The 25,271-nt window shown below is 43.8% G+C and overlaps 1 protein-coding gene across 1 annotated transcript in view; it reads right to left on the bottom strand.

The window, feature by feature from the left end:
* Window positions 1–593: 593 nt before the first annotated feature.
* LOC141052170 (class I histocompatibility antigen, F10 alpha chain-like) overlaps window positions 594–25,271 on the bottom strand; it is a 105,011-nt gene continuing 80,333 nt past the window's right edge. The window contains exons 8-9 of the mRNA XM_073549397.1: window positions 21,928–21,957; window positions 594–1,180 (exon numbers count right to left, since the gene is read on the bottom strand). Of these exons, the coding sequence (XP_073405498.1) occupies window positions 1,119–1,180; window positions 21,928–21,957 (92 nt within the window). The 3' untranslated portion in view covers window positions 594–1,118. The remainder of the gene's footprint in view (window positions 1,181–21,927; window positions 21,958–25,271) is intronic.

Raw genomic sequence — 25,271 nt, 5'->3', positions numbered from 1 at the left:
GCAACTCACAAGATAAATTTCTCAGAATTGCTGGAATGTGTTGAAGCATTTCAGAGTTATTTCCACAAAAAGTGACGCATATCGGATTTTAAAAATGGGGCAGCGTCATTAAGGTCAAAATTGGCTCAGTCACTGAGGGGTTAAAACCCCCCACACAAGATATATTTATTTTTGCAATCAATTTTATAGCGTTCTAAAAAAAAAAATCTAAATTTCAAAATGATGCAACAGGTCTTAATGAAGAAGGTCCATAGATTCCCAGGTGAATCCTTCCGTGTGTGGTGTAATCTCAGTCTCAAACCTTCTTCCATTTGTCACCTGCTTTGGGCTAAAATACAATTGGTCGTACAGACAGAAGTGGGGGACAGATAGAGGGGGGGTGATCATAGGATGAGACGACACAGAGTATCATATACAAACACCTGACAGCCACATTTATTTATTATGCATCGGTTATATAGCGCCATCATATTTCGCAGCGCTTTACATACATTATCATCAGTGTTCCTAATGAGGCTCACAATCGAAATTCCCTATCAGTATGTCTTTGGAATTTATACACATGATAAATGGCAAAAAATAACAAAACTGCATAAGCCTCAAAATATTCCTCTTTATTTAATAGCCAAAAGACATTGCTATGATCAATCAATTCAGATCAGCAGAAGACAGAAGCCGATGTTCACAGATTACCAAGAACAATATGTGAAAAATAGATAGCATAAGACCAGATATCAGCACGGTGGCTCAGTGGTTAGCACTGTAAGCATATGCAGCTCAGTGGTTAGCACTATAAGTATATACAGCTCAGTAGGTAGCACTGTAAGTATATGCAGCTCAGTGGTTAGCACTATAAGTATATGCAGCTCAGTGGTTAGCACTATAAGTATATGCGGCTCAGTGGTTAGCACTATAAGTATATGCAGCTCAGTGGATAGCACTATAAGTATATGCAGCTCAGTGGTTAACACTTAGGGTCCTGGGTTCAAACCCCACCAAGGACAATATCTGCAAGGAGTCTGTTTGTTCTCCTTGTGCTGGTATTGGTTTCCTCCCACTGATAATGTAGCTTATGAGCCCCGATGATATCTGTGAAGCAGAGCAATATTCATATTTTTTCATATAGGCACCATCTTTTTTATCTTTCTTTTTCCAATGGGTGAATCTTCTACAGTGTAACCTAAAATATTAAAATACAAGAATACACAACGTTTAGCTTTAACCCTTCTCAAGTGTTCATCAGATTGGAAATTATATGCAACATTAGTAGCAAAAGAAACTTTTATGAATTACCTGTATATTTCACCAAAACCCCTCACATCCCCTCGATTGTCTATTTCATCTCAATAAACTGATAAAGTCCAGGGACAAGGGGAGTATGGTTGCCTTAACCCGGGAATGTCAGGTGAATTTAATGTAAAACCTTATCCTTGTTAATGGAGTTAAAGTGAATTTTTCATTATGTTTTGTAATCTGAGAGTAGCATGATGTGCGGGCAGAGACCCTGCTTCCAGCAATATATCACTTATTGGGCTGCTTGCTGTAGTTTTGATAATCTTCTGCTGATAAAACATTGATTTTATCACTAGAGGACTAGTAAACCAAGTAGTTGTCACGATGTGACTGGCCCTGCGTGACACAACCCGACGATCGGTCAGTCACAAAACCAACAAAGACAAACAAGGGGACACAATAACAACAGTGGGCCGTGCAATAGGGAACGGGGAAATGGACACCTTCTGCACTCTCCTAAGGAAGAGCCCTGAACTCTCCTCGTGTTCCCTATACAGGTTCTTTCAACCTGTTGCCGACCAGGATACCTCATCCCTCACTTGCCCTGCACCTATCCCTTACTAGGGAACTGGCAAGTGCGGACACTGGTCCCACCGCTGTACTAATAAGACACCAAGGAAAATAACAGACACTTAGCTTGCTCTGCAGTCATGCACTGGACCGCAGAGTAAGGAACCCAAACACAACTTCCAGCAGGAAAACCACTGCTCCAGATCTGCTGCAAACACCACTGTTCAAGATAGCTTCTCTCTTTGGAACGGTTGGCTTCCAAATGACCAGTATTACCAACAGTGAGTTGCGGCACCAGGTGGCCTTATAAAGGGAGGTGGGAGTGGCACCCACCTGCATAGATAATTAATCACCATGCAGTAACACCAGCGGCCACCGGGGGGAGAAAGCCACCAACAGACTAACTAAAGTTGTAGTAACCCCAGCAGCCACCGGGGGGGAAAAACTGACCTTAACCCCCGATGGACAGAAAGGAAAAAAGTTTAAATGTGAGAAGCCCAAACTGACAGATCCAAAAATGGATCGTGACAATAATCCAAGCACACCCTCACCACTGATTGACAGCGTTCTGTGTACACTTTTAATAGGCAATTAGTGGTGGGGGCAGGGTTATATGCATCTCAGCATTCAGAGCTCTGCTACATTTGCAGAAGAAACAAGTAGTTTTTCATAACTGCAGCAACTAGTAAAATAAGTGACACATCATTGGAATCAAGGTCTCTGCCCCTATATAATGCTGCTCTAATTTGGGTGAGCAAAAACTTGGTGACATTCCCTTTAAGTTGCTTGAACAATAACTTTTAATGTCAGTGTTACGGTAATCTTTCAATGTAAGCAGGGGCGGGACTACCGCGGTTGCAGGGGTCGCAGCTGCGACGGGGCCCAGAGTGTTTAGGGGCCTGATAGGGGAGCTGCAGCTGCTCATTGGCTGTGCAGCTCCTTGCTTTGAGTGGCGCAATGGCTGCACACAGAACCTGTGATGAGGTCACAGGAAGGGAGGAGTCAGGGGTCACATGATCAGGAGCCTCGTGTATGCAGGACTCTGCTGACCTGGTTGTCATGGTGCTGGATGCGGGTAAGTTTATGTGTGGGGTCAGGAGGGGTTTACAGGGTGGATGTAGCAGAGCCGTGTGTGTATGAGGTATATGGAGCGCAGCCGTGTGTGTACGAGGTGAGTGGAGCTGTGTGTGTATGGGGTGTCTGTGTGTGTATGAGGTGAGTGGAGCCGTGTGTGTATGGGGTGTACTGAGCGGAGCCGTGTGTGTATGAGGTGTGCAGAGCCGTGTGTGTACGAGCTGTACGAAGCAGAGCCGTGTGTGCACGAGCTGTATGAAGCAGAGCCGCTTGTGTACGAGTTGTGCGGAGAAGAGCTGCGTGTGTACGAGGTGTGCAGAGCAGAGCCGTGTGTGGACAAGGTGTGCGGAGCAGAGCCGTGTGTGTACGAGGTGTTCGGAGCGGAGCCGTGTGTGTATAAGGTTATGGAGCGAAGCCGCGTGTGGACGAGGTGAGCAGAGCCGCGTGTATATGAGGTGAGTGGAGCCGCGTGTGTACGAGGTGAGCGGAGCCGTGTTTGTACGAGGTGAGTGGAGCCATGTGGGTACGAGGTGTGCAGAGTGGAGCCCTGTGTACGAGGTGTACTGAGCGGAGCCGTGTGTGTACGTGGTGAACGGAGCGGAGACGCGTGTGTACGAGGTGAACGGAGCAGAGCCGTGTGTGTACGAGGTGTACGGAGTGGAGCCGCGTGTGTACGAGGTGTACGGAGCGGAGCCGTTTGTGTACGAGGTGAGCGGAGCCATGCATATACGAGGTGTACGGAGCGGAGATGTGTGTGTATTTTGGCATAGGGGGCGCTCCATTTAAAAGTTCGCACCGGGGCCCATAACTTTGTAGTTACGCCACTGAATGTAAGCATGCTGCCGATCACATAATAAACGAGCATAACGCTTGTACCGATAAAAAAATCATTGTTTTAGGTGATGCATCACCCTATTACTGATCGCTCAGTGCGCATCGCCCCACGGTTTCTGCCTGTGTAAACACGAATGGTAAATGTTTACCTGTATGTGTCCATTTAGTGGCGCCGGTTGGTTTGTTAAAAGTTAGTTTATTTCAGTTCTTCAATACTAAAAGTTAAACTCATATTATATAGAGTCATTACATACAGAGTGATCTATTTCAAGTGTTTATTTCTGTTAATGTTTATAATTATGGCTTACAGCCAATGAAAACTCCAAAGTCATTATCTCAGTAAATTAGAATAAATTAGAATAATTAACAAAACAATACCTGCAAAGGCTTCCTAAGCATTTGCAAATGTCCCTTAGTCTGTTTCAGTATCATCACAATCATGGGGAAGACTGCTGACCTGACAGATGTCCAGAAGGCAGTCATTGACACACTCCACAAGGAGGGTAAGCCACAAAACGTCATTGCTAAAGAAGCTGGCTGTTCACAGAGTGCTGTATCCAAGCATATTAATGGAAAGTTGAGTGGAAGGAAAAAGTGTGGTAGAAAAAGGTGCTCAAGCAACCGGGATAACCGCAGCCTTGAAAGGATTGTTAAGAAAAGGCCATTCAAAAATTTGTGGGAGATTCACAAGGAGTGGACTGCTGCTGGAGTCATTGCTTCAAGAGCCACCACTCACAGACTGTTATGAATGGGTCACCGAGGAGAAAAAAAGCAAAACAAGCTAAGTCACAGAAAACCAGAGAGGTTGGTAACTATGCAGATTGCAGATCCCTGATCCTAACCACACAACTAGCAGCAGCCGTGGAGCGTACCTACGATGTTCCTAGACGCTTCGTCACAGCCGGAGGACTAAATAAGCCTGAAGCATGAGAAGGGGAAAACTAACTGCCCCAGAGCAGACCCCAAAGGAAAGACAGCCCCCACACATGTATTGACGGTGAAACAAGATGAAAGCACAAACACAGGCAGGAAAATAGGCTGAGCAAACGATGGGGCCCAAACTAACTAGAAAGGAAAGGAAAGACACTGTCTGCAATCTGCAAAAAACCCTACAAAAATAAAGTCCAACACTTCTGATAGCAAAATTAACCCTGAAGTCACTAGACTTCTCCCACTATATCAGCACTCTGAAATATTCTGAGACAGAGCAAAAAGAGGTCAATCTAGTAAGGGACAAAAAGCAAATTGGCAAGTACAGATAAATAAGAGTGGAAATTCAGCGCAGCCCCAGCCGGGCTGGCTGACCACACAAAAAACTGAATAGACCAACAAAATCAAGTGTGAACATTAGCAGAAACACTTAGCTTTAGATGACTGGAACAGAGCTGAAAACCAAGTCCTGACAAGCCAGAAGGAATCACCAGCACCAGAATAGGGCGTCGGCTGTCTTAAATCCAGTCTGAGATTCCTGAGTTCCAATCGTCATCCTCATTATCAGGTGGCAGATCTCTACTGATTAAATCAGCCTTACTACCTCATGTTACCACAAGAGGGAGTCTGGAAGGAGAACTCACAACTGATGGACCAGAGAATGAACTCACAACAACAGACGTATCCAGGACATGGGCTACAAGTATCACATTCCTTGTATCAAGCCACTCATGGCCAATAGACAACGCCAGGAGCGTCTTACCTGGGCCAAGGAGAAAAAGAACTGGACTGTTGTCAGTGGTCCAAGGTGTTGTTTTCACATGAAAGTAAATTTTGCATTTCATTTGGAAATCAAGGTCCCACAGTCTGGAGGAAGAGTGGAGAGGCCACAATCCAAGTTGCTGGAGGTCTAGTGTGAAGTTTCCACAATCAATGATGGTTTGGGGAGCCATGTCATCTGCTGCTGTAGGTCCACTGTGTTTTATCAAGACCAAAGTCAGCGCAGTCGTCTACCAGGAAATTGTAGAGCACTTCATGCTTGCCTCTGCCGACAAACTTTTTGGAGATGGAAATGTCATTCTCCAGCAGGACCTGGCACCTGTCCACACTGCCAAAAGTACCAATACCTGGTTTATAAACAACAGTATCACTGTGCTTGATTGGCCAGCAAACTCCCCTGACCTTAACCCCATAGAGAAACTATAGGGTATTGTCAAGAGGAAGATGAGAGAAAACAGACCAAACAATGCAGATGAGCTGAAGGCTGCTATCAAAGCCACCTGGGCTTCCATAACCCCTCAGCAGTGCCACAGGCTGATCGCCTCCATGCCACATTGATGCAGTAATTGATGCAAAAGGAGCCCCGACCAAGTATTGAGTGCATTTACTAAACATACATTTCAGTAGGCCAACATTTCAGATTTTACAAGCATTTTCCAAGCTGGTGTTATAAAGTATTCTAATTTAGTGAGATAATGACTTTTGGGTTTTCATTGGCTGTAATCCATAATCATCAACAGTAACAGAAATAAACGTGAAATAGATCACTCTGTAATGACTCTATATAATATATGAGTTTCACTTTTTGTATTGAAGAACTGAACTAAATTAACTTTTTGAAGATATTCTAATTTAGTCAGAAATACCTGTATATTTCGCTACAATATAAATGGGAGTGAAAAGCCTTAGTGTCACAACGTTGAATGCAGACTTAGGGCTTGCTCACATGCTGCATCTTTCCAGCACTTTTTTTTCCAGTCATTTTTCAAGGGTTAAAAACGCTGCACTTTACAGTTCCATAATAATGAATGAGACTTCTGGCATCTCATTTGCATGCACTCTGCAGTTTGAACCAGTGATTTTTCTAATCTGCAGCATGTGTCGACTCTTTTACTGTTTTTGCAGCTTTTTTAATTCATTCAAATAAATGGAGAAAAATGCATCAAATTATGAGGTTTTATTTCAGTTTTTCTGCCAACACTTTCGTTTTTTGCACAGAAAAATCTGTTGCAAATACTCAACTTGTGCACAAACCCTTAAAGGGATTTTCCACAAGTTTTTTTTTAAGCAAGGTTAAACGCAAACTCTTGTAATCATGTAAAACAACAAAACCAGATAGTACTCACCCCCCTGGGTCCGGCTCCTGCTTCTGTTGCTGCTCCGTTCTCAGTGCTGTCACTATGCCAGCACACATTACTGCTTCAGCCAGACACAAAGCTCAGCAGCTCTGCTGATGACGGCCGCTGAGCTCAGTGACTGTTGAACGTGAACAACCACTTTAAGTGGATCCATCCCAAACCTTTATAGAACAAATGAGTCCATGCTGATATTAAAATGTAAAAAAAAATATGCTCCTATGTTCCTCACTGGTCTTCTCTTTTCCTCTTCTGAAGAGGAATGGATCAAGGCTGCACAGTGGCGGCTGATGAGCTGCAGCATCACGTGATGGTTCCTGCTTTGTGCCCTTTTCTTTCATAAAATGTTGTAGGGGACAACCACTTTATAGGGAATGTGCCATCAGAATATGACTTATGACTGACAAATGGAGATATTGTAGACTCATACATAATGTTCTTTCTTCTTGTACTTGTATATAGAGGTGTTACCAATCATTGTAAAGGAGGAGGTGAGCTGTTGTAAGGAGGTGGCGGGGGACCCTCACTTGCCTCCTCTCCTCTGGACACTGTTCACAAATTACATGCGGCACCTCGTCATTCATTAATGTTTTAGTATTGTGTTCTGTAATGTGATGCACTTGTTATGTATTGTGCATAGGCTTAGGGATGGATTAGGAGATAGTATAGAGGAATTAGAGTAGAGGGGCATCATAGAGAATAGAATAGGATAGAGAAGTGTGTTAGTTTAGGTTCAGGCAGCAAATGGGTTTGTCCAGTAGGGAGGAGTTAGGGCTGAGCAGGGCAGAGTCATAGGGATATAGGAGAGAGACTTCCTGTATAGGCAGCAGAGCCCAGGCAGGCTTACCCAGGGCAAGGTGTGAACAGTAAAGGAAGCAGAAGGCCGGCCATGGGGATAAAACTGTTAGGGCACTAAGGGGTCCCAGGCAGAGAGTTGTTCAGTTGGGCACCAGCTCAAAAGGACCATCCCCAAGACGGATCCAGGGTCTACGACCAGGGCAGGAGCAGCTGAGATGAGGTTCCTGGTACATTTCCCTATTGGAACCGGTCGAGGGGCTGACAGGGAGCTAGTATCACTGGAGGCACGGATGGGACATGGACTGTCCAAAGATACAGCAGGGTCCAGGATTGTCAGGAGAAAGGAGACAGAGCTGCTAGAGACAATAGAGGCTGCCCGGACGGCAGGGAAAGATAAGAAGATGTCTCTTTGTTTGACCTGTGCTGCCAGTGTGATGAATGCCTTGCTGAATAGTAAAGTTAAACTGTTGGAAAAGAACTGTGACTCTGAGATGTTTTGTGGAGCTCAGAAACGAGGAGCCAGAGTGACAGAACCTGAGAGGATCCTGGCAGTGAATGTAAGTGTATTGCTGCGCACGCTGCACATGTGGCAGAAGGGACACTGTATTCTATCTGTGGGCCGCCAGGGTGTGGGAACAGTACAGCCTTACACTGAGACATCACCTATTGTGAAAGGTGGATCCTGTGTTATCTACTGCGTATAGAGGTGTTAACAGTCATTGTACAGGAGGAGGTGAGCTGTGACATCACCTATTGTGAATGGTGGATTCTGTGCTATGTATATAGAGGTGTTATCAGCCATTGTACAGGAGGAGGAGGTGAGCTGTGACATCACCTATTGCTAATGCTGGATCCAGTGTTATATACTGTACATAGAGGTGTCATCAGTCATTGTACAGGAGGAGGTGAGCTGTGACATCACCTATTGTGAATGGTGGATTCTGTGTTATCTTATGTATATAGAGGTGTTATCAGTCATTGTACAGGAGGAGGAGGTGAGCTGTGACATCACCTATTGCTAATGCTGGATCCAGTGTTATATACTGTACATAGAGGAGTTATCAGTCATTGTACAGGAGGAGGTTAGCTGTGACTTCACCTATTGTGAATGGTGGATTCTGTGTTATCTTATGTATATAGAGGTGTTATCAGTCATTGTACAGGAGGAGGTGAGCTGTGACATCACCTATTGTGAATGGTGAATTCTGTGTTATCTTATGTATATAGAGGTGTTATCAGTCATTGTACAGGAGGAGGAGGTGAGCTGTGACATCACCTATTGCTAATGCTGGATCCAGTGTTATATACTGTACATAGAGGAGTTATCAGTCATTGTACAGGAGGAGATGAGCTGTGACATCACCTATTGTGAATGGTGGATTCTGTGTTATCTACTCTATATAGAGGTGTTATCAGTCATTGTAAAGGAGGAGGAGGAGGTGAGCTGTGACACCACCTATTGTGAATGGTGGATCCTATTGAAATTTTATGTATATAGAGGTTTTTTAAGTCATTGTAATCCTGCTTGTGAGATTTCTTCTGTTAAAATCAGGAAGTGCGAGTTTAAAATGGCCTCAGTGGTCAGTGTGAGAACTGACAGATTTCTAAATTTTTAATGCACATTGTGACTATTGACAATTCTTTAATATGGAGACAGAAGGAACAACCAGTCAGGGCACCGGCACACAAATACAACTCCTGGCAACAATTATGGAATCACCGGCCTTGGAGGATGTTCATTCAGTTGTTTAATTTTGTAGAAAAAAGCAGATCACAGACATGGCACAAAACTAAAGACATTTGAAATGGCAACTTTCTGGCTTTAAGAAACACTAAAAGAAATCAAGAACAAAAAATGTGGTAGTCAGTAATTGTTACTTTTTTAAACCAAGCATAGGGGAAAAATTATGGAATCTCTCAATTCTGAGGAAAAAATTATGGAATCATGAAAAGCAAACCAACAAAAACACTCCAACAAATCACTAGTATTTTGTTGCACCACCTCTGGCTTTTATAACCGCTTGCAGTCTCTGAGGCATGGACTTAATGAGTGTCAGTACTCTTCATCAATCTGGCTCCAGCTTTCTCTGATTGCTGTTGCCAGATCAGCTTTGCAGGTTGGAGCCTTGTCATGGACCATTTTCTTCAACTTCCACCAAAGATTTTCAATTGGATTGAGATCCGGACTATTTGCAGGCCATGACATTGATCTTATGTGTCTTTTTTCAAGGAATTTTTTCACAGTTTTTGCTCTATGGCAGGATGCATTATCATCTTGAAAAATGATTTCATCATCCCCAAACATCCTTTCAATTAATGGGATAAAAAAAAGTGTCCAAAATATCAGCATACATTTGTGCATATATTGAAGATGTAATGACAGCCATCTCCCCAGTGCCTTTACCTGACATGCAGCCCCATATCATCAACGACTGTGTAAATTTGCATGTTCTCTTCAGCCAGTCATCTTTATAAATCTCGTTGGAACTGCACCAAACAAAAATTCCAGCATCATCACTTTGCCCAATGCAGATTCGCGATTCATCACTGAATGACTTTCATCCAGTCATCCACAGTCCACGATTGCTTTTCCTTAGCCCATTGTAACCTTGTTTTTTTCTGTTTAGGTGTTGATGATGGCTTTCGTTTAGCTTTTCTATATGTAAATCCCATTTCCTTTAGGCGGTTTCTTACAGTTCAGTCACAGACGTTGACTATAGTTTCCTCCATTCGTTCCTCATTTGGTTTGTTGTGCATTTCCTGTTTTGGAGACATATTGCTTTAAGTTTCAGGTCTTGACGCCTATGATGTCTTCCTTGGTCTACCAGTATGTTGGCCTTTAACCCCTTTCTGCCATATGATGTACTATCCGGTCCATGTGCCCTGGAACTTAATTTCCAGGGACGGGATAGTATGTCATAGCGATCAGCGGCGCCCACGTGTTGAGCGCCACTGATCGCGCCGGGTGTCAGCTGATTATCACAGACCGCCCCCGACACGTTAACCCCTGGCTCACTGCGATCAAACACGATCGCAGTGTACCGTGGGTTTAGGGAAGCATCGGCAGGGAGGGGGCTCCCTCCGTGCTTCCCTGAGACCCCACAGCAGCGCAATGTGCAGCGCTGCTGCAGGGGTCTCCTTCCCTGCAGGTCCCCTGATCCAAAATGGTGGCAGGTCCTTCAGGGGCCTGCAGGGAGCCGGCTTCCTCAGTGCCTGCAAAGCACAGGCACGAGGAAGCCTTCAGCACTGCCTGTGATGTGACAGATTAGTGATCTGTCACATGACAGTTATGTCCCCCCTGGGACATTGTATTAAAGTAAAAAAAAAAAGAAAAGTGTAAAAATAATTTAGAAAAAAATCACTAAATAAATTAAAAAAAAAAATATTCCCTAATAAATTCATTTTTTGGAAATAAAAAAAACCCAAAACAATAAAAGTAAACATATTTGGTATCGCCGCATCCGTAACGATCCGCCCTATAAAACTGTCCCACTAGTTAACCCCTTTATTGAACCCCTTAAAAAGTAAAAATAAAAAACGAAGCAAAAAATAAATCTTTATCATCATACCGTCGAACAAAAAGTGCAATAACGCGCGATCAAAAAGACGGATATAAGAAACCATGGTACCGCTGAAAACGTCATCTTGTGCTGCAAAAACGAGCTGCCACACAGCATCATCAGTGAAAAAATAAAAAAATTATACCTTGCAGAATAAAGCGATGCAAAAATAATTATTTTTTATATAAAATTGTTTTTATTGTATAAAAGCGCCAACACATAAAAAAAGACATAAATGAGGTATCATTGTAATCGTACTGACCTGAAGAATAAAACCGCCTTATCAATTTTACCGCACGCGCGGAACGGTGTAAACGCACCCCCCCAAAAGAAATTCATGAACCGCTGGATTTTGTTCATTATGCGTCCAAAAAATCGGAATAAAAAGCAATAAAAAAATGTCACGTACCTGAACATGGTACCAATAAAAACGTCAACTCGTCCCGCAACAAATAAGACCTCACATGACTTGGTGGGTCAAAATATGGAAAAATTATAGCTCTCAATATGTGGTGATGCAAAAACTTTTTACAATAAAAAGCGTCTTTTAGCGTGCGACAGCTGCCAAACATAAAAACTGCCATAAATAGTAAATCAAACCCCCCGTTATCACCCCCTTAGTTAGTGAAAAATAATAAAATAAACAACAATGTATTTATTTCCATTTTCCCATTAGGGTTAGGGCTAGGGTAAAGGTACTGTCACACTTAGCGATGCACCAGCGATCCCGACCAGCGATATGACGCGGTCAGGATCGCTGGTGCATCGCTAAGTGGTCGCTAGTGAGCTGCCACACAGGCAGATCTCACCAGTGACATAGCTGGGGTCGGGGGTCGCTACTTACCTGTCACACCAGGCGATCCTGCGTCCTCCCGCCCGCGTCCACGCGTCGCTCATCGGCGCCACAGGAAGCCCAGCAGGAAGCTGACGACGAGAAACGGTCCAGGACGTTCTCGCGCGATCAGCGATAATCAGCGGGGGAGCCGGTCGGAGGTAAGTATCACACAAAGCGATATCGCTAGCAATATCGCTGCTACGTCACAAAAAACAGTGAGGTTATAGCGATATTGCTAGCGATATCGCTTAGAGTGACAGGCCCATCTATTTTCCCGTTAGGGTTAGGGCTAGGGTTAGGGCTGAGATTAGGGTTAGGGGTGTGTTGGGGCTAGGGTTGGAGTTAGAATTGGGGGTTTCCACTGTTTGGACACATCAGGGGCTCTCCAAACGCAACATGGCGTCTGATCTCAATTCCAGCCAATTCTGCATTGAAAAAGTCAAATGGTGCTCCTTCCCTTTCAAGCTCTGCCATGCACCCAAACAGTGTTTTACCCCTACATATAGGGTATCAGCGTACTCAGGACAAAACAACTTTTGGGGTCCAATTTCTTCTGTAGCAGAGAATGTAGCAGAGCTCTGTGTGTACGGAGCAGATCCGTGTGTGCATGAGGTGTACGGAGCGGAGCTGTGTGTGTACGAGGTGTACGGAGCGGAGCCGTGTGTGTATGAGGTGTATGGAGCGGAGCTGTGTGTGTACGAGGTGGTGTACGGAGCGGAGCCGCGTGTGTACGAGGTGTACGGCGTGGAGCCGCGTGTGTATGAGGTGTACAGAGCGGAGCCGCATGTGTATGAGGTGGACAGAGAGGAGCCGCGTGTGTACGGAGTGAAGCCACATGTGTACAAGGTGTACGGAGCGGAGCTGTCTGTGTACGAGGTGTACGGAGCGGAGCTGTGTGTGTGCGAGGTGTACGGCGCGGAGCCGCGTGTGTATGAGGTGGACAGAGAAGAGCTGCGTGTGTACGGAGCGAAGTCACGTGTGTACGAGATGTATGGAGCGGAGCCGCGTGTGTATGAGGTGTACAGAGCAGAGCAGTGTGTACGAGGTGTACGGAGCGGAGCCGCGTGTGTACGAGGTGTACGGAGTGGAGCCGTGTGTGTACGAGGTGTACGGAGCGGAGCTGTGTGTGTACGAGGTGTACGGAGCGGAGCAGCGTGTGTATGAGGTGTACGGAGCGGAGCCGCATGTGTATGAGGTGGACAGAGAGGAGCCATGTGTGTACGAGGTGTATGGAGTGGAGCTGCGTGTGTACGAGGTGTACTGAGCGGAGCCGCGTGTGTACGAAGTGGAGCGCGTGTGTACAAGGTGTACGGAGAGAAGCCGTGTGTGTAGAGGTGTAAGGAGAGGAGCCGCGTGTGTACGAAGTGTGTGGAGCCGCGTGTGTACGAGGTTACGGAGACAAGCCGTGTAAGAAGTGTACGGAGCCGCATGTGTATGAGGTGGACAGAGAGGAGCCGCATGTGTTGGACGAGGTGTACGGAGCGGAGCCGCATGTGTATGGTGTACGGAGCGGAGCCACGTGTGTAAGAGATGTACGGAGCCGCATCTGTATGAGGTGGACAGAGAGGAACAACGTGTGTATGGAGCGGAGCCGCGTGTGTACGAGGTGTATGTAGCGGAGCTGCGCGTGTACGGAGCGAAGTTGCACGTGTACGAGGTGTATGGAGCGGAACCGTGCGTGCACAAGGTGTACGGAGCGGAGATGGGCGTGTATTTTGGCATGGAAGGGCCCCATTTGAAAATTTGCACCGGGGCCCATAACTTTGTATTTACACCACTGCATGTGGGGCGGTGCTGTATGCCATGGCACTGTGCTGTATACCATGGGCCTGTGCTGTATACCAATGGGGGGCTGTGCTGTATACCCTGTGGTGCTGTGCTGTATACCATGTGGGCCTGCACTATATACCATGGTGCTGTGCTATATACCATGTGGGGCTGTGCTGTATACCATGGGCCTGTGCTGTATATCATGTGGGGCTGTGCTGTATACCATGGTGCTGTATACCATGTGGGGCTGTGCTATATACCATGGTGCTGTGCTATATACCATGTGGGGCTGTGCTGTATAACATGGGCCTGTGCTGTATACCATGTGATGCTGTGCTGTATACCTTGGTGATATGCTGTATACTATCTGGTGCTGTGTTATATACCATGTGGGGCTGTGTTATATACCATGTGGGGCTGTGTTATATACTATGTGGGCTGTGTTATATACTTTGGGGCTGTGCTATATACTATGTGGCCGTGTTATATACCATGGGCGAGTACACTATACATTATTACATTATATTCTACAGTCTGTATGTCTTATAGGGGGCCTAATAGTAGGATTGACAGTCTGTATGTCTTATAGGGGGCCTAATAGTAGGCCAACAGTCTGTATGCTTTATAGGGTGCCTAATAGGAGGCCGACAGTCTGTATGTCTTATAGGCCTTATAGGAGGACGACAGTCTGTATGTCTCATAGGAGACTTAATAGGAGGCTGACAGTCTGTATGTCTTATAGGAGGCCTAATAGGAGGCCGAAAGCTTGTATGTCATATACGAGGCCAATATGCCATACATACCGCAATATCGGCATCCTATATACTGTACATACCACACTCTCAACCTCTTATAGAAAGTATCTGTTATAGGAGGCTGAGAGTGCGGTTTGTATGATATATAGGAGGCTGAGAGTGTGGTCTGTACGATATATAGGAGGCTGAGAGTACAGTCTGTACGATATATAGGAGGCTGAGAGTGTGGTCTGTATGATATATAGGAGGCTGAGAGTGCGGTCTGTACGGTATACAGGAGCCTGAGAGTGCGGTCTGTCCAATATATATGAGGCTGAGAGTGCAGTCTGTATGATATATAGGAGGCTGAGAGTGCGGTCTGTACGATATACAGGAGCCTGAAAGTGCGGTCTGTGCGATATATAGGAGGCTGAGAGTGCAGTCTGTACAATATATAGGAGGCTGAGAGTGCGGTCTGTACGATATATAGGAGGCTGAGAGTGTGGTCTGTACGATATATAGGAGGCTGAGAGTGCAGTCTGTACAATATATAGGAGGCTGAGAGTGCGTTCTGTATGATATATAGGAAGCTGAGAGTGCGTTCTGTATGATATATAGGAAGCTGAGAGTGCGGTCTGTACGATATATAGGAGGCTGAGAGTGCGGCCTGTATGATATATAGGAGGCTAAGAGTGCGGTCTGTACGATATATAGGAGGCTGAGAGTGCGGTCTGTACGATATATAGGAGGCTGAGTGCGCTCTGTACGATATATAGGAGGTTGAGAGTGCTGTCTGTACGATATGTAGGAGGCTGAGAATGCGGTCTGTACGATATATTTGAGGCTGAGAGTGCGGTCTGTACGATATATAGGAGGCTGAGAGTGCGTTCTGTATGATATATAGGAAGCTGAGAGTGTGATCTGTACGATATATAGGAGGCTGAGAGTGTGGTCTGTACGATGTATAGGAGGCTGAGAGTGCGGTCTGTACGATATATAGGAGGCTGAGAGTGCGGTCTGTACTATATATAGGAGGCTGAGAGTGTGGTCTGTATGATATATAGGAGGCTGAGAGTGTGGTCTGTATGATATATAGGAGGCTGAGAGTGCGGTCTGTACGACATTGGAGGCTGAGAGTGTGGTCTGTATGATATATAGGAGGCTGAGAGTGCGGTCTGTATGATATATAGGAGGCTGAGAGTGCGGTCTGTATGATATATAGGAGGCTGAGAGTGCGGTCTGTATGATATATAGGAGGCTGAGAATGCGGTCTGTATGATATATTGGAGGCTGAGAGTTCTGTCTGTACGATATATAGGAGGCTGAGAGTGCTGTCTGTATGATATATAGGAGGCTGAGAGTGCGGTCTGTACGATATATGGGAGGTTGAGAGTGCTGTCTGTACGATATGTAGGAGGCTGAGAATGCGGTCTGTATGATATATAGGAGGCTGAGAGTGCGGTCTGTACGATATTGGAGGCTGAGAGTGTGGTCTGTACGATATATAGGAGGTTGAGAGTGCGGTCTCTATGATATATAGGAGGCTGTGAGTGCGGTCTGTACGATATATAGGAGGCTGAGAGTATGGTCTGTATGATATATAGGAAGCTGAGAGTGTGATCTGTACGATATATAGGAGGCTGAGAGTGTGGTCTGTACGATATATAGGAGGCTGAGAGTGCGGTCTGTACGATATATAGGAAGCTGAGAGTGCGATCTGTACGATATATAGGAGGCTGAGAGAGTTCTCTTTTGTACACTGTACAGCTTGCTAAAAGGCACACCTTTTAGTGGGAGAGGCCAAAAAATGAACACATAATAAAACCGTTTATGGTAGCCATAGGGTGGGCCCCTAGAGTCAGCTCCCCTGGTGGGCCCTAGGCACCCCAGTCCAACCCTGGTTCAAAGTTCTCATCACATATCTAGTTCCTTGGGGGGGTCTACTTTCCAAAATGGGGTCACTTGTGGGGGGTTTCCACTGTTTAGATACATCAGGGACTCTCCAAACGTGACATGGCGTCCAATCTGAATTCCAGCCAATTTTGCATTGAAAAAGTCAAACAGCGCTCCTTCCCTTCTGAGCTCTGCCATGCGTCGAAACAGTGGTTCCCCCCCACATATCAGGTATCAGCGTACTCAGGACAAATTGCACAATAACTTTTGCAGTCCAATTTCTCCTGTTACCCTTGGTAAAATAAAAAAAATTGGACCTGAATTATTTTTTTGTGAAAAAAAGTTAAATGTTCATTTTTTTAAACATTCAAAAAATTCCTGTGAAGCACCTGAAGGGTTAATAAGCTTCTTGAATGTGGTTTTGAGCACCTTGAGGGGTGCAGTTTTTAGAATGGTGTCACTTTTGGGTATTTTCTATCATATAGACCCCTCAAAGTGACTTCAAATGTGATGTGGTCCGTAAAAATAAAATGGTGTTGCAAAAATGAGAAATCGCTGGTCAACTTTTAACCCTTATAACTTTCTAACAAAAAAAAAAATTGGGTCCAAAATTGTGCTGATGTAAAGTAAACATATGTGAAATATTATTTATTAAGTTTTTTGTGTGCCATATCTCTGTGATTTAAGGGCATAAAAATTAAAAGTTGGAAAATTGCAAAATTTTCAAAATTTTTGCCAAATTTCTGTTTTTTTCACAAATAAACACAAGTTATTTGAATGAAATTTTACCAATAACATAAAGTACAATATGTCATGAGAAAACAATGTCAGAATCACCAGGATCTATGGAAGCGTTTCAGAGTTATTACCTCATAAAGGGACAGTGGTCAGAATTGTAAAAATTGGCCCGGTCATGAACGTGCAAACCACCCTTGGGGGTTAAGGGGTTAACAACCTTCCCATGTTGTTTGTATTTTGTCCAGATTTTAGACACAGCTGACTGTGACCAACCAACATCTTTTGCAACATTGCATGATGATTTACCCTCTTTTAAGAGTTTAATAATCCTCTCCTTTGTTTCAATTGACATCTCTCGTGTTGGAGCCATGATTCATGTCAGTCCACTTAGTGCAACAGCTCTCCAAGGTGTGATCACTCCTTTTTAGATGCAGACTAACGAGAAGATCTAATTTGATGCAGGTGTTAGTTTTGGGAATGAAAATTTACAGGGTGATTCCATATTTTTTTCCCTCAGAATTGAGTGACTCCATAATTTTTCCCCTATGTTTGGTTTAAAAAAGTAACCATTACTGACTACCACATTTTTTGTTCTTGATTTCTTTTAGTGTTTCTTAAAGCCAGAAAGTTGCCATTTGAAATGACTTTAGTTTTGTGCCATGTCTGTGATCTGCTTTTTTTCTACAAAATTAAACAACTGAATGAACATCCTCCAAGGCCGGTGATTACATAATTTTTGCCAGGGGTTGTATATAGTAATAAATATAAGCAGCCTTAAAGGGAACTTGTCAGCAAATTTGTGCCCAGTAAACTACAGACAGTGTCAGTTCGACACCATTATACTGATTAAAATACCTTGGTTGATGAAATCTGTCTTGTGGTTGTTGTTTTTCTTTATTTGTAGTTATCAGTTAATAGTATTCTCGTGCTCCGGGGCATGGCTGTGAGCGTGACTGTGGGTGGGGCTTTGTGGTGCTCTGCTTACATATTCATCTGTATGGCTTATGACAGGTCGCTGATCCCTCACTGACTGCCCCCTATTTTACATACTGTATATCTTATTGTTTTGATAAAAAAATACATTCATCATGCCGGCAGTAGCGCCTGCACTGTAGCATGATCAGATCTATAATATGCATATATTAATTTTATTTAGTGATATAAATTTGTTGAGAAAATAAAAAAAATCGTACAATAGATGCTACTGCGCAGGCGCCGCTTGTGCCATCTTGGTGGAGTCAATTTTCTTTTTTCCTCTAGCAAAATGGCACCAGCAGTGGTGCCTGCACAGTAGCATCTATCGTCTTCCGAATTATGCTACTGCATAGGTGCGGCCGGCGCTATTTTGAGGGAGACTTTTTCTTTCTCAAAAATTTATGTCACTAAATAAAGGAGTCAGCACATACTGCTAAAATAAGTAATACATATAAGTCAGATACACCATGCATATAAGGGCATATCAACAGCATAGCACTGTGTTGACTTGTAGTGTCACCCACCTATAGATTACACTCAAGAGTTAATCAGTAATCAGCAGATATCTACAAAGATATGATAGTACCATTGCCTCCAGCAGGATGTGCTGCCCAGCCCCGACGTACGTTTCAGCACAATGCCTCCTGCTTGATGTCTTTTTGCTGTGATACCACCTGCTGGTTTCCCACTTTTTATTTATTTTTTTTAAACAATTTCAGCGTTTTCAATACAGCTTCACTTTGTATTATATTCTGGTTCTTTGCCTATGATTTTTTCCTGAGTTGTCATCTGGGTGGGACCAGTATTGTAAATAGTCACGCAGTCCATGCTGTAATCACACGCACTGTTGCACCACTTGTGCTAGCAAGGGTCAGCAGAATTTCTTCTGAGATCAATCCATGTCCCACTGAGTCCTGCTCCTGGGTGAATTCGCGCTCCATCTCCCAGGTTCCCATGTGCAGTGCTTGGATAAAGCTGGAGCCACAACACCCGGCATTACCATGCATGGACTCACCCGAGCAAGTGCAGAATTTCAGGAGCGATTCTATTGACATCGCACACTCTCAGTAATGTCAATCACACCACAATGGGCATGCTTGTAAAGTTGCTAAAGAAACAAAACATCTGGTGTTTTAGCAGAAATCCAGTGACAGGTTCCCTTTGGGGATATGTTCATAAAGTATTGCCAATAGGCAGCGCAAAAGGTGAATATGCAGCTTAAACGCGCCATAATGAAATATGCAGTGCTGTTTACCGCTGTGGATTTCACTGTATTTGTCGCTGCAGGAGGTTTGCAGTGGATATCACTCATGTGCGCATTCCCTTAGGCCTCTTTCACACTTCAGTTTTTTGCATCAGTCATAATCCGCCAAAAGGACAGATGGCGGATCCGTTGTAGTACTGATGACAACGGATGCCACCCGTCCGTTTTTTTGACGGATCCGATAAATGAAGAATTTTAAAGGAATCGCAGCCCGGAAAAGGGGAGAGAGAGAGAGAGAATTTTTTTGTCCGGCACCCAGAAAGAATTTTGGGTTAAAACAGTGTCTGGAGGATCCGCCAGAGAAAAAAACGTTGCAAGCTCCGTTTGGAAATCTTTGAGGATGGTGACGGACAGGAACTTTTGGCGGATCCGCAAAAAAAACGGATGCAACGGACAGCAATCCGTCACAATCCGCCAATAATGAAAGTCAATGGGGAAAAAAACGGATCCTCAAAAAAAATTGCGGATCCGTTTTTTTCAAAACCTGGCGGATTGTGACTGATTGTAAAAAACCGAAGTGTGAAAGAGGCCTAATACTGTGTAATGTGAAATGGTAATGAATATCAGTGATGTCCTATGGAAGGGGGTGAAGTGCAGGAAGAGCCTGGAGAGGGCTGCCTCCTCTGCTTCATGCCCGGAACCATTAAACAGGGCAGCAGGTTCCCCGGGGGACAGAGAGGGGGCTAAGCACAGGAAGCCAGCAGATCAAAGGGGGGAAAACCGTGCAGGCTTTCCACAGAGCAGCCTGGGCAGCAGACGGGGGAGGACGCTGATGCAGACTGGGAGAGAGCCAGAGCCCCCAGTCACAGAGTAAGGACCCGGGTACCGCGCCCAGAGACAGCAGACTGTGAGTACGCGAGGCTGTGTACTGCGGAGACAGCAGAGGTGCGCCCTGACCCCCGTGGATAGACTGAGACCTGCAGAGAAGCAGAGACCGTAGCCTGTGACTACGTAAAGTTGGAGTCTGCAGTGACAGATGAGGTGAAGCGTAAACACCTCATGAAATACATTACACCAACAAAATCTAGAAAACTATCAAAGGTGTAATATTGGTCATGTTGGAAAAATCGCAAAGCAACAGAAAACACGAAAAAAAACTGCGACCAAAGATTCCAATACTATATAAAGTTATGCAAAAATCAGTGCTTTATTAATTACAAGGGTATCTGGAGGGGAAGGGGTCCACCAAATGACACATGTTAAACGGGAAGTTCACCGGACATCTAGATGGGGATCATATAATATTTACATACATATATCCATTCTTAGGAAACCACAGATAGGATAATATTCATCTAATCAAAGGATATATTGCACATATCCCATATGGCCTAAGAGGAACTAAAAAAGCATGTAAAACCCGCATAGATAACCCGCATGGGGGTGGATGCTCCTGGACATACTCCCGCCTAATAATCTGGTAATATTACATAAGGATGATTAATTATCTATGCGGGTTTTACATGCTTTTTTAGTTCCTCTTAGGCCATATGGGATATGTGCAATATATCCTTTGATTAGATGAATATTACCCTATCTGTGGTTTCCTAAGAATGGATATATGTATGTTTATATTATATGATCACCATCTAGATGTCCGGTGAACTTCCCGTTTAACATGTGTCATTTGGTGGACCCCTTCCCCTCCAGATACCCTTGTAATTAATAAAGCACTGATTTTTGCATAAATTTATATAGTGACAGATGAGGTGTGTCCTGATCCCCGTGTGAAGTCTGAGTCCAGTGCAAAGGCAGCTGCTAGAGTGGAGACAGCAGCATGTGCAGAGGCAGTGATCCGTGCTGAGAAATCTAGCAGGGGACGGAGAGTTGTTTCCCCTGGGAGAGGCTGTATGCTGTGATTAGACGCTTTCCTGCAAAGAGGCTGTGTGCAGTGACAGGGTTGTGACCTCCTTAGAGAGACTGTGTTAAGTGGCAGGACGCTTCCCTGCAAAAAGGCTGCATTCAGTAACGGAGCTGTGACCTGTTTAAAGAGACTGAGCCACGTACAAGGTCCCGGTGACTTGTGTGTTAATGCAGAGTCCCTGATTCCGGTGGGAAAGCACCGCTGTGGAGTTAAACAGAAGGACTTGGAGCAAAGGGGATTTTGTTTCTCTCATACCCCTCTGGCTCCCGCAGCAATCCCACATATTTCGGGTGGACATTGTTAAAGGCACTGGATACAGAGGGATTACAGACGACATGCGCTGCTGGTGATTCAGTGCCAACGTGGGAGAAGAGTAACTCTTCAATCAAGACCTCTCCAGACTGATAAGTGCCTTCATAGGGAAACCTCTGATAATATTGTCTACACCTGTTTATTCCTTTATTGACTGTTTCCAGTGTTTGTTCGCATTGTATCTATACCTCACCATTATTTTTCCTGTATTATTCCCTGTAAATAAACTTCCCCTTTAACTGTTGGTCCGTCTGTTCCGTGGTGACATACGCATCCCTGCACATTATTACACCTACACTGAGTCCAGAGATTGCTCTATATACCCCTCAGCCTCCCCTACTGTCATCACTATTCACCCCTCACTAGCACAGGGCGTTCGACATCTCGCCACAGGCACACAATACTCACCACTGGGCGCCTTGTACCGTCCTTTCCTTTCTGTAATAAGAAAAGATGAAATTAGGACAAATCCCCACATGCTACTTGTCATGCAGTCCGTCATCCCTCCGTTATCATATGCCATCAGATGTGGTGGGTGCCTGGACTACTCTGACCCTTATAGGTAATATGTATGACTCTCTTGTTTATTGTTTTTGGGGATATGCACTTTTATGGATTAGATTGACACTAGTGGGCATGATGTGTATACATATTGGCCATTAAATAGATTTAATTAATACTATTATCCGTCAGAACCCTGGTATCATATTGGTAACATATGTGACATATATGCTAATGAAGAGATAATGATATTATGATAGTCATACTCCTATTAGTATATACATTTATATTTACATCATATCCCTGTTACCCACCCTTGATTATTTGTAGTGTTTCTCTGGTAATTTTGATAAATACTTATTTTTTATGCTTTGTATTATTAATAGTACATGTTTTTATTATTTAGAAACGGAGGAAGGAGCCCTGTGCTCCGAAACGCGCGTCGGGGTAGGCTGACGGTCTGGTCCTCTGCAAAATCTCCTGTCAATAGGTAATGTAGATTTTGGTTTTTGGTTGCTTTTTTACACTTGCGATCGTTTTGGTGCTGCATTCAGCATGTGCGGTGGACATTGTGGACACTCTATCTATTAATCATGTGCTACATTTATTGCTCTGGTGCGGTATTGAGCATTGCTCTGGCCATTATAGCATATGGTATATAAATAATTGTGTGCCGTATGAATAACGGTATTTCATCTGCGCATTTGTATTGCTATGGTTAGTGTATGTGAAGTATATGGGAGTTTAATTCTATGTTATAGTAATTTCCCTATTATGGTATATGGGCACTAGCTGATTGATTATTAAGTATTATAACTTTTAGCATACCCATATTCATCCTACCTACGCGCCATGTGCACTTTATTCCATTTCTATTTGCCCACACCGAATGTTTGTAAATGTAGGTAAATATATGTTGTTGCGGAGGGTTCGGACTGTATGCCTCTATATATTGTGTGCCCACCTGTTGTGTGCAATTTCTTGCCCCTATGTATTGTAGTAGATGTATTTTAACATTTGTATTCAATAAAGAGATCCTTTTTTATGGGATTCTATGACTGCTTTCGGTCTTTTTTCTAAGCATGCTTTTTTTGCCGTCTTCCCTGTATGTGTCCGTGAAATACACATGAGTGAGTGGTAGGTGGCAATTTGCCTTGATATTGTTGAAATCATTTCCTATCCACATGTGTTATGTTTACCACTATCTGTTTATACTTAGTAACGTACATTTGGCATTTTCTAATTTTTGCTTTGTTGGGTTTTCTTTGGTGTTGATTCATTGATATCTTATTGTATAGGTGTATTTTTATTCATTGAAAATACCAGAAAGACAATGGACGCCATGCACCAGTAATTGGCAAGGCTGTACATATGTGTCATCATGTCCGGTGAGTAAAGGCACCATTTTTCACACTGCAAAGGTTATTATAAAAAAAAAATCCAAAAACTCTAGAGCACGGTGGAGGAAATATAAAAAAAGATGAATACTAAAAATAAAATACCTTGATATCCAAAATATATATTATTCAATGATTTTATAGAATCAGCTGTGTACAGAATATACAGTATTTACAGATTGATAGTAAGGAATTTACTATATTTCAGTGATGCTATTTACTTTTGCACTGACTATATACTGTATCCAGGAAGGCCACAGAAATATATACATCTGTCCTGATAGCAGAGCCATACATCGCTCCGTACTGACGGATGTCTCCATCGCTCAGTGGCGTTCCGTCAATAGTAGCATGCAAAACACAAGCCGCGGAGACACCATCACATGTTTCTCAACGCAGTGATTCTAGAGCAATGCCCCTATCCCTTATGGGAAATATGTAAAAACATGCAAAACACAAGCCGCGGAGACACCAAGCAAAGACTAGCCAGGTCTTTCCCCGGGAAGGAACAACCACGGGAAGGGCAGTCTCCAATGAAGGAAACCACCTATGCCAAAACATGGTATCCATCCACATACAGCTGTTTCGGCGTATTGCCAGGACATCTACATGCAATATACCGGTAATGATTTCCATGTTTATTGGGGTTTTGATTTTACCGCTATGCCCTTCATTTAGGAATTTACTTAGCCCTACTTATGGGTACATTTGGTGATGCCATAACTATATACATTTGTTAAACCTCATGTGTTTTATAGCGCTATAAATAATTGTGCACATTAGTTTATCATGCTGATTTTTCAGCTTGGATAGGGATATATGTGTACATAACCCCATAATTAAAAAGGCTGTATATTATGACTGGTAGTGTTTTACACATCGGTCTGTTCAGCCTTCTAAGTGGCACATTTCTGTAGCGCCATAGATATATGCATTTATTTGATGCTAAGCACCTTATAGTGGCTTATTTAGCCCCTTTTTTACACATGTATTTATTTTGATAAATGCTATAGTTACATGTACCTATTAGGTGGGCTTTTGTGCCATCTAGTTAGGGGAAGGATAATGGTATATAGAATTCAGTATTTTGTTACATGTATTCTATATGAATGAGGTATTTTCTTAGCGGGTTCCACAATTGATCATGTGGTGATATTGCTGCTTTTTACAGCTTCTTTTTGCATCGTAGTTTGTCTATGACATAAGGTCCTTGGTTGTGTTGTAAATTCAATGAATTCCTTTATTATGTCTTTTAAATATTTCAATAAAAAATTGTTTTATTAGCATCCCTTTTCGTTGCCTGATTTAGGAACCAATGGTGTGAATTATTGTACTTTGTAAGGGATTTGTCCCAATTACAGGGGTTGTTTAAACTTCAGGACTTTTGTGTGATTAAAATAATGTAGACTACGTCTGTATGCTGCTCTGTCATACAGTGATCTTTCCTGCCTCACTAGAAGGGCTTGTGCCCTGTGCTATGCTGTGGTAATGATAATAAAATGTATTGGGAGCATGTATATGACATGGGGGCACCTGGTTAGGGGATGTACGAGTGGGGCTGCGTTCACACTAGTGTTTTGGTACGGTGCGTTGTGATGCGTAGCAATCCTGATGCATCCTGATCCAGATCACATGCTAACATAGATAAAGAAGGCAATTAAGCATTAAATGCTACAGTACGTCCAGCTGTACAAGAAATGGGACCAAATGTGAAAAAATAAACATCAGGAAGGGAAAAAAAATGTGAAAATGAGCTGAATTTCCTGAGTAATGAGCAAAGAGCTGTAATCAGCAGAACGCAAAGGCGATTAACCCCTTCCCGACATCCGACGGTATATCCCGTCCATGGGACCT

This window comes from Dendrobates tinctorius, unplaced genomic scaffold (genome assembly GCF_039654945.1).
Source record: "Dendrobates tinctorius isolate UK_male_01 unplaced genomic scaffold, ASM3965494v1 ptg000158l, whole genome shotgun sequence".
Classification (NCBI taxonomy): domain Eukaryota; kingdom Metazoa; phylum Chordata; class Amphibia; order Anura; family Dendrobatidae; genus Dendrobates; species Dendrobates tinctorius.
This window is presented reverse-complemented; position numbering and strand designations above follow the sequence as displayed.